This window comes from Vulpes vulpes, chromosome 1 (genome assembly GCF_048418805.1).
Source record: "Vulpes vulpes isolate BD-2025 chromosome 1, VulVul3, whole genome shotgun sequence".
NCBI classification, from domain to species: Eukaryota; Metazoa; Chordata; class Mammalia; order Carnivora; family Canidae; genus Vulpes; species Vulpes vulpes.
In genome coordinates, this window is record NC_132780.1 from 5713772 (window position 1) to 5723614 (window position 9843).

Genomic DNA, 9843 nt, shown 5'->3' on the forward strand with positions numbered 1-9843 from the left:
TTTAAATATTCACAACACAACACATTGAAGACGAAGAGGGATGCGCGGCGTCCCCAAGGCCACGGAGACCAGACCTACCCACGTGACCTTCTGAGCTGATTTACTGCGGTCTCGGCCTCTGCAGGAACTGTTCCTCCCCCCACAACATCTCTCTCCATTTTCGTCCAGCAAGTCTTCAGAGGTCACCCTCTGCAGAAAGCCCGGGTCAGGCGCCCCCTCTGAGCCCCTCCCCACACCAGGACCCTCGTCTCTCTGGGAGTCCCCGGCGGTGTGCGAGCCCGGCTACCCGAGACGGGAGGCGCTCGGCGACCAGCCGCCTCCAGCCCCGCCCAGCCCCGGGCTGCTGCGGACTTCCCTGTGTTAAAGCTTCCGGAAGGAGCTTCGGTGGCACAGGCGGAGCCTGCGAACTTTTCTGGGCTCTCAAAGGTCCACTTTCCTCTTTAGGGATGGGGCCAGCGACTTCACAGCGCTCTCATTAGCCCTTGTTCCTCCAATGAGGGCGTGGTCGCCTCGCTTGGCGGCACTTACTTAGATCCAGGTTCTTCATTGGTTCCTTTTTTCCGCCACTCTGATTGGTTTATATTCCTCCCGGGGCGGGCCCTCCAGGTGTGGCCCTATTCTCATTGGCCTCGCTCCGCATGATGTCATGCACCAGCGCCGTCGCTTTCGCCTACGTCATTCGCGGGCGCCCACCCCGACAAGACCAGAGAGTAGACAGCGGAACTGGCGGAGGCCGCTGAGCTGAGGCGGCAGTAGCGGCGACAGCGACGGCTGCAGCGATGGCCGGGGCGGGGCCAGCCCCGGGACTCCCGGGTGCAGGAGGACCTGTGGTCCCGGGCGCCGGCATGCCGGGCAAGAGCGGGGAGGAACGCCTGAAGGAGATGGAGGCGGAGATGGCCCTGTAAGGCCCGCGACAGGGCGCGATAAAAGCCGTCCCAGAGCCAGAGCCACCGAGCCCTGGAGCTTCCAGGCCCGAATCAGCCCGACATGGCTCTGTCGTGGGGAAATGGGACTTTCGGGATTATGGGGGCGGGAGGAAGCGGAGGCTGGCAGGGGCGAAGGCGCCGTCGCGTTTCGGAATTAATGCGAGGTCCTGAGCTGTGGTGTCGGTCTTGCCCCCGCAGGTTTGAGCAGGAAGTTCTGGGGGCTCCGGTAACCGGCATCCCAACTGCTGTGCCTGCGGTGCCCACGGTCCCCACGGTGGAAGCGATGCAGGTCCCGGCAGCTCCTGTGATCCGCCCAATTATCGCAACCAACACTTACCAGCAGGTATGGCTGAGCTGAGGCATAGAAATCCGAGAGCACAGTGCTTTGAACACGGTGTTTGTACACAGACAGCTACTGACATGTGGACTTACTGATTAGCGTGACAGATGTTTCATGTGCCAGGCACTGAGAACACAGTAACAACTAAGCAAACAATATCTCTGCCCTTTGGGAGCATATTATTCTAGAGCACGTCGTCCTGTGGAACTTTCTGTAATGATAAAAGTATTCTGTACGTATTAAAATTTACATTTCAGTTAAATAGTTCCTCGGTCTCATTAATCACATTCACCTGCTCAATAGAAAGTTGTATATGACATGTGGAGAGAGAAACTACTGAAAGAAAACAAAAGAAACTTGTTCCTTCTGTCAGTAAATAATTATTGGGTGCCTTCTATGCACCAGGCACATAGCAGAGAACAGTCAGAGAAAAACAATCACTATCTTTTTGTGGTTTACATTTTACTGAGGAAAGACAGACAGGTCAGTCAGGGTAGAGTAAAAAAAGGCAGAGGTTTATCAGCGTGGTCAGAGAAGGCCTTTCGGAGGAGGTGACAGTTACGGAAAGATATCCATGGGGATATCTAGGGGAAGAGCATTCCCAGCAGAGACAACTGCCAATGCAAGACGCATACCTGGCAGGTGCATACCTGACATGTTCAAGGAACAGAGAGAACAGTGTGGCTAGAGTAGAGTGAACAAGGGGAAGAGTGAGAGACGATGAGGACAGAGAGGTGATAGAGACCAGACATGGTATTGCCTTGTGGGCCACCATAAAGACCTTGGTCTTTGCTCTGAGATGGGATGTTGTTGAAGGATTTTGAGCAGAGGGGTGATATGGTCCAACTTAGATATTAACTAACTATAGCTTGTTTGGAGAATAGACCATAGGGGGGCCAGAGCAGAGTCACGGAGACTGAAGAAGAGGCTACAATAATCATCTAGACCAGAGATAACGATGGCTTGGACCAGGGTGATGGCATGGGAGATGCGAAGGACAGGCTGGACATAACTTCAGATAGTGCTAAATGCATTGAGGAAGATGAAACAGGATGACAAGAGAAGTTGCTACTGGGAGGGGCTAAGGACAGCTTTCACTAGTGTGATCTCAAAAGTCTTCTCCCTGAAAAGTGATATTTTATTTATTTATTTATTTATTTATTTATTTATTTATTTATTTATTTTAAAAGATTTTATTTATTCATTCATGAGAGACACAGAGAGAGAGGCAGGCAGAGGGAGAAGCAGGCTCCATGTAGGGCACCCGATGCGGGACTCGATCTCGGGACCGTGGGATCACGCCCTGAGCCGAAGGCAGACGCTCAACCGCTGAGCCACCCAGGCATCCTGAAAAGTGATATTTTAACCTAGACTTAAAGTTGACAGATAGCCAGCCATACACAGAATACAAGGAATGAAACCCTTGGCCTCTCAGAGTAAGCCAGCCAGGGCAGCTTGGGGGCACTAAGTCAGGCCACTCACCCTAATTTCCTCCCCAACAGGTCCAACAGACTCTGGAGGCCCGAGCAGCTGCTGCAGCCACAGTAGTTCCTCCCATGGTGGGTGGCCCTCCTTTTGTGGGTCCAGGTAAGTAAGGAGCGGTGGAGGAGAAGGAGCCAGGGGATCAGGCAGGGTGATCAAAAGGGATGCCTGGGACTCTCCTCCCACCAGCCTTGGCTCTTCCTCTTCCAACAGTTGGCTTTGGCCCTGGTGATCGGAGTCACCTGGACAGTCCAGAGGCTCGAGAAGCTATGTTCCTGCGTCGAGCAGGTAGGTCTGGGGCCAAGAACCCCACATTTAACCAAGCACTCTTGTTTTGGCTACCGCAGCATCTTGCCGACATCATTGCACTAACTCACCCTCTTCATTTCATCTCCGCTCTGACATTGCCATCTTCCTAAAGCATAAACCTGATCATATGCTTGTCAGGCCCCAGTAGGGCTTCACTTGATCATTGCAAACCAATCCCTTTACTGTTACTCCTAATCCCTACTCTTTGCTGTTTCTCCATAGCACTTAATACCTTATAAAAGTTGTACGATTTCCTCGTTATGGTTATCATCTTTTGTTTCCTCTAAAATACAAGCTCCATGAGGGACAAAAGTCTTGGTGCCTGCCACATGTAAGCGTTACGTGCTGTCTGTTGATGGGATAAATAAACTATCAAATAAGCACCAAGCTCATCACCTGGCACTCAAGACCCTACATTGCCTGGTCCCTAACAGAGAGACCCCCATAGACTTCCCAGGAGCCCTAAGCATTGCTGGAATATGCCCGTAATATTCTTATTGATCTCTCTTGTCTCCTCTGCTCACTGTCACCCAACTAAAATCTTTCAAAGCCTATTAACTAAAACAGATTCAAGTTAACCAAAATCAACTAAAATCTGTCCTCTCCACAGGTCATTCTTACTTTTATCGTCAAGATGACCTTCATACACACAGTCAATTTTTGTGACACTGCTTCCTTGTATGTGTGAAAAGAATACATGTTCTGTAAAGTTTAGGTACAATCTCTCTTAAATTAAACTTGTTAATTGTGTTACTTAAGTCCGGTTATACTTTTTTATCTGATATCTAAAAAATCTCAACATCTCTTATTCTTTACTATGGGTTTGATCAAAATGCACATCTGACCTAGTCACCCTGCCCAGCTTGCAACCCTGCTGTGACTCCCTAGTGCCCTCAGGACGACATCCATAGACAGCCAACAAGGCTATGCTTGGATGCCTACTGAGCTCTTGACCATTCTCTTAATGATGCTCTCCAGATTTCAACTTCTGCTATTAAAATTATACTAAACTGAAAAGGGAAAACATTTTTATTTTTATTTATAAATGTTCTCCTTGCCAGTAGTCTTTACAGTCACCCTTTGCCTGACTAAAGGCAATTGGTCTTTATTATCCTTTGGGTCTCAGTTCATAGGTCTCTTTCTCCAGGAAGCCTCTAGTCACCCTGGCTAGGTCAGAGGGCTCCTCTGGGCTCTTACCACTCCCCAGGCTTAACCCTCCTAGTTCAGTCACCCTGCCTGGGCTTTACCTCATCCTGGCCCTGATCACTGTGGTCTGTCACTCTCTGGGGATGGGTCTGTTCCCTCCAACTCTGGACCAGGAGCTCCCTGAGAGCCTTTGGTCTTTTAGTGTGCCCCTAGTATTGTCTAGGACAGGGATAGGCCCAGAGGAGATGCTCAGTGGTAAATTTTTGCTGAATGAACGAATGGAAAGACTCCTGCATCTCCCCCAGAAGGTTCCCCAGAATCTTCTTCAGGATTTCTTGGATGCTGAGAGTACCCACACACACACACCTCACCTCAAGTGCCCCGGTCCCCCATGACACACACCCCCCATCTCTCTCTCCCACAGCTGTAGCTCCCCAGAGGGCCCCTATCCTGCGTCCGGCCTTCGTCCCCCACGTGCTACAGAGAGCAGGTGAGGGGGCCAGGGTCATCATCCCTGCCACATAACTTTCCCCCTAAGCCCTCCGACTCCCCCACTAACACCCTGACAGATTCTGCTCTTTCTTCTGCAGCAGGTGGTCCTCGCCCTATGGCCCTGCGGCCCCCTCACCAGGCCCTCGTGGGCCCCCCTCTTCCTGGCCCCCCTGGACCACCTATGATGCTGCCACCAATGGCTCGGGCCCCAGGGCCCCCCCTGGGCTCCATGGCTGCTCTGAGACCTCCCCTGGTAAGTGTGGACAGGGAGCTAATAGAGGTGTGAAAGGTGGGGAGATGCTCAGTCCTGGCTTGGTGGGCCATGTCTAAGTCTGCCTTCTCACTCTCTTTCTGAGTGTGTCTTACTCTCACTATTTCTTTCTGTGGCTGAATCTGTTTTTCCTTCTTTTTGTGAGGAAAGTAGAGAGAGAGAGACACATGCTGGGGATTGTTTCTGTCCCTATATCTCTATTTTTCTTTTGGTCGTCCTTCTCAGTTTTCTGTCCTGGTGTCTGTCTCTGACTAGAGACTTCTTTCTCTGTTTAGGTGTCTCTTGTCTGCTCTCTGGCCTCAGGCCTCTGCTTTGTTGTACGGGATAGGAGTAAGGTCTGAGTCTGTGAAAGGACACTCTTCATTGTCTCCCCTTGCCCACAGGAAGAGCCAGCAACACCTCGAGAGCTGGGGCTGGGCCTGGGGTTGGGTCTGAAAGAGAAGGAAGAGGCAGTGGTGGCTGCAGCAGCCGGGCTGGAAGAGGCTAGTGCAGCAGTGGCTGTTGGGGCAGGAGGTGCCCCCGCCGGCCCTGCCGTCATTGGTCCCAGCCTGCCATTGGCCCTGGCCATGCCTTTGCCTGAGCCTGAGCCCCTGCCTCTACCGCTGGAAGTTGTACGAGGCCTACTGCCCCCACTGCGCATTCCTGAGCTCCTGTCCCTGCGTCCACGACCCCGGCCCCCACGGCCTGAGCCACCCCCTGGCCTCATGGCTCTTGAGGTAAGCAGGGAGCATGGCATTCGGGGGTGTGAGGCAGGTAGAAAGGGCAGGGAGGGCAGACAGGAACCCATGACCTTCCACACCCAGAAAAACATGTAGTCCTCTACTGATGAAGGCAGGAGGGACCCAGGAAACGAGAGGGGGTGGAAGACATGGAAGAGAAGGAGGCAGACATGGGTATCTCACATTCAGAAGTATATCCAGTTCTTTAACTATGGAAGCAGGAAGGTGAGGGATGTAGGCAGGTGGGGGAGCCTGAAGGGGATATGTGGGTCCCAAGACTACCAACCCCAAGCCCTTTTGCACCCCATCCCCTTCCTCTGCAGGTCCCGGAGCCCTTGGGTGAGGACAAGAAGAAAGGAAAGCCAGAGAAATTGAAACGCTGCATTCGCACAGCAGCTGGGAGCAGCTGGGAGGACCCCAGCCTGCTAGAGTGGGATGCAGGTAAGAGGGCCCAAGTACAGGGCCAGGCATTGCTCGGTCAAGGACACACCAAGGTCTCCTTGGGGCAGACACGGGGACCAGGTCACTCCACAACTGCTACCTCTCTGTAGGGCAGGCCATTCTGTTTGCCTACCTCCTGGAGGGCTAGACTGTGGCTGTGGGGCAGGCCCTCACCTAACCACTGAGGCAGTTGGCAACTAGGACCTTTTGAGCTCTGTTTTACTCATGAGAGGCCTGGCTTGCTCGAAGTAAAAGAACATATTGTTTTCCTTCCTAACTTCTTGTGAGAAGTTTTAAACACTGAATTGCACAGTGAATAGTCATGTAATCAACTACCTAGATTCAGCAATTGATACTTTGCTGTATTCACTTGTGTGTGTATGTTTTTTTGGATTTTGCTCAATCATTTGGAGCAAGTTATAAATGAAGTTATTACTTCACTCCTAAATACCTCAGCACTCCTCTCCTAAGAAAAGTGATTCTCTTTTTATATCGTAATACCATCAACATTCTAGGAAAATGAATGAGAAATCTACGGTATCTCATATTCCCTTTGTGTTTAAATTTCCCCAGTTGTCCCTGAATCATCTGTTATAACGATCTTTTCTTATGAATCAGGATGTGTACAGTTTTTGGCTTTAGATTATCTCTTAGTGAGAATGGTCTCCCTCCTACCACTTTGTCTGGTATGTAACAGTTTTTTGAAATGTCCATCCAGCCCAGTTGTTTTCTAAAAGGGCCCTACCTCTGAGTTTATCAGATGATTTCCCCTTAGGGCGGCCTAACTTGTTCTCAGAGTGTCCTTAATCACCATAGAAACTGTGGAGCAGCCACAGTGCTAGCTGGAGAAACGGAGCTGCCTCCCATCTGAGTCCTTGCCTTCTGCCTCTTTTGGGAATTGTCTACTTGCCCCAGGCTAGGGCATGGCAGTGTCAGCCTAGATGTGGTCAGTGCAGGCTGTAGGCCCTAATTCTGTGATCTTGGGCAAGCCACTTAGCCTTTCTAGCTTCCCTTTCTCACTCCAACAACGGGATAATAATAGTATGTGCCTTGTTAGGGAAGGGATGCTTTGGGCTTGAGTATTTGGTCTGGCTCAGGCCCAGCTCAGGGGATATGCTCAGGAATGGCAGCTGAGGTCAGCCTTGGAGGAGGGTCAGTGTGTTTATGTTTCAGACTCAAAGGAGAATCAGAGTGGGCTTTGCAGAGAAAGTAAATGGGTGTCAGCACCTAGGGGATATCCTGGGGGAGAAGTCCAGGAAGCCAAGGGATGCTGGGGGCTCAGAGGAGCGGCCAGGGCTAAGACAGAGTTAGAGCCTTCACCATGAGAATGGGTATGAAATGGCCCTGGGGTGGGGAGAGGCAGTGCAGGTAGTTAAAAGTGAGGACTCCGGAGCCAGGTGCCTGACTTCCTATCCTAGCTCTGCCACTACCTGGTTGAGTAACTGTGGGCAAGTAACGTGACTTCTCTGAGCCTCGGTGTAAAAAGGTTGTTGGGAGTGCCAGATGTGTTAAAACTTCACCAGTACTTAGCAAAAGAGCCTAGTGGGGCAAATGCCAAACAGGTGTTGGCTATGATTACTGAGAGGGCCCAGGCAGAGGCTGCTGGGGTTACAGAGGAAGGAGGGCTTGGGGGATGCTCCCAGAGAAGGGGGTTCATTTAAATAAGGCAGACACAGAGCCAGGCATCTGCATCTTCTGACCTCCTCTCCCCCAACCCAGATGACTTCCGGATCTTCTGTGGGGACTTGGGCAATGAAGTGAATGATGACATCTTGGCACGCGCCTTCAGCCGCTTCCCATCCTTCCTTAAGGCTAAGGTGATCCGAGACAAGCGCACGGGCAAGACCAAGGGCTATGGCTTTGTCAGCTTTAAGGACCCCAGCGACTACGTGCGCGCCATGCGTGAGATGAATGGTGGGTGAGGCCTCTCTTAGGGGCAGTGGGTGTGACCGGCATCTGGCCTGAGCCTGACCCCAAGCCTGACCCTGAGCCCTCCCTTCCCACAGGGAAGTATGTGGGCTCGCGCCCCATCAAGCTGCGCAAGAGTATGTGGAAGGACCGGAACCTGGACGTGGTACGCAAGAAGCAGAAGGAGAAGAAGAAACTGGGCCTGAGATAGGGTCTGTGGCCGGGCACCCGCTCCCTCCTGGCCGGGCGCTGGCTCTTCTCCCCATTCTCTTTGGAAGATCCCCAACAATCCACTCACCACCTCCCCAAAACCAGTTTCAATAAATTTACGTTATTTCTGTCCCTGGCTGGGCTTGGAAGCACTCTTTGGGGAGCAGGGCTTGGCATCCCCCAACCTGGGAATAGTGAATAGTGGGAAGGTTTAAAAGTGTACCTAGACCAACATGCAGATGAGCATTTCCCATCCCTGCTGTGTGCCTGTGACATCTCCAGAAGCCTCTTCCACAGAGGAGGAAGCCGAGGCTTAGAGCAAGGCCAAAACCAAGCTGACAGTCCAGTTGTCTTACGACCACAGCCTGTGTTCCCAGCACCAAGGTAAGGGGCCTTCTGGGCCCTGCCCTTCTGGAGGTTACAGCCTTCCAGGCTTTCATCCTCTCAGCAAATGCCCCAAAGGCCTAGCCCGTGCTGGGGACGTGGTGACCGCAACAGTCCTGACTTCTGTTCCCTCAGAGCTCGTGGCCCAGTGGCAGAACAGAGGCCCCTTGCCACACGGAGTGCTCAGGGCCGGGATGGCCGAGCCCAGGGTGCTGACCTGGGAGTCAGGGAGGGCTTCCTGAGGGAACTGGCCCCTTCTGAGTCTGTCCCATGCTCTTCCTGTCAGTCTCCAGTGTCTGCAGTTCTCACCCTCTGCATCCCTGAGACTATGCTCCAGTCTCTTCTCTCTGCCAAACCCCAGCCAACTCTGGCCATAGGTCTGTGTGGGCCCCCAAGTGTCTCTCCGTGTCTATTTCCCTGCGAGTGTCTCTGTGAGTGCTCCTGTTTCTTGTCTCCAAGTGTATCTCTGAGTCTATTCTCTCTCTCTGCATCTGTGGCTCTCTCCTGCCTCTCTCTTCCCAGCCCCAAGCTTGACCCTGCCTGGCTGAGGAAATGTCCAAGCAGGATCTTGAACACTAGACTAAGAGCTTAGACTTTACCTGAGGCAGCAGCAAGCCCTGAGAAGCTGGAAGCAAGTTCAAGCAGGGAACCGGCATCAGATTTGCACTTTAGAAAGAGCCCTGACATGGCCATGCTATGGACCGGAGGTCTGAAGGAGGCTGGGGCAGGGACCAGGGAGAGGAGGGAGACTGCATGGTTCCAGCATGGGGAGGGGGTGAGGGTCTCCCAGGAGCAGAGCTAGCAGACCCCTGGGCTGAGTGTGGCCATGGGAAGAGGAAGCAAACAATGCCAAGACCCCTCTGGGAATCTGGTCGCCCAGGAGGGGTGTCAAATTTCTCCCGTTCCCGCCTTCCCCTCCTTACAGCTCCCCCTCTGACGTCACATTTTCCAGTCTGGTTAGAATGGCAAGGGCCTCCCTCCCTCACAGGAAGTGTCCTTCAGCCCCCTGCCACCTGGGCTAGACAAGCCAGCACCAGGACCCTCAATCCCTACCCCCACATCACTAACCCTTCCTGCTCCTGACCCCCTTCTCACTTCAGTCACTGGAACAAGGGAAGAGATGGGTAGAGGGAATGAGTCCAGAAAGGAAACTTTTAAATGTGTGCATTTAAGTCCTGAGGAAAGCTCAATGGTGGAGTTGAGAGCCAGATGGAC

General features: G+C 52.5%; 1 protein-coding gene across 3 annotated transcripts; it reads left to right on the forward strand.

Moving 5' to 3' along the window:
* Positions 1-646: 646 nt before the first annotated feature.
* On the forward strand, positions 647-8380 carry RBM42 (RNA binding motif protein 42). 3 transcript variants are annotated; one of them, XM_026010306.2, is made up of 10 exons: positions 657-901; positions 1125-1269; positions 2769-2853; positions 2962-3036; positions 4628-4693; positions 4773-4948; positions 5350-5682; positions 6009-6126; positions 7846-8040; positions 8133-8380. In XM_026010306.2, exons 1-10 carry the CDS (start codon positions 780-782, stop codon positions 8243-8245), a joined length of 1428 nt encoding a protein of 475 aa, XP_025866091.1. In that variant the 5' UTR covers positions 657-779; the 3' UTR covers positions 8246-8380. The 3 variants fall into 3 exon arrangements, with proteins under 3 accessions (XP_025866092.1, XP_025866091.1, XP_072607315.1); XM_072751214.1 differs by having other exon boundaries at positions 673-901; positions 4794-4948; XM_026010307.2 differs by lacking the exon at positions 4628-4693 and having other exon boundaries at positions 647-901; positions 4794-4948.
* The last annotated feature ends 1463 nt before the right edge of the window (positions 8381-9843 follow it).

Excerpts from the sequence above, each read along its gene's own strand:
- RBM42 (XM_026010306.2), top strand. The coding sequence starts at position 780 with ATGGCCGGGGCGGGGCCAGCCCCGGGACTCCCGGGTGCAGGAGGACCT. Across the intron at positions 3,037-4,627 it reads TATGTTCCTGCGTCGAGCAG|CTGTAGCTCCCCAGAGGGCC; the intron begins GTAGGTCTGGGG and ends TCTCTCCCACAG. Across the intron at positions 4,694-4,772 it reads CCACGTGCTACAGAGAGCAG|ATTCTGCTCTTTCTTCTGCA; the intron begins GTGAGGGGGCCA and ends ACACCCTGACAG.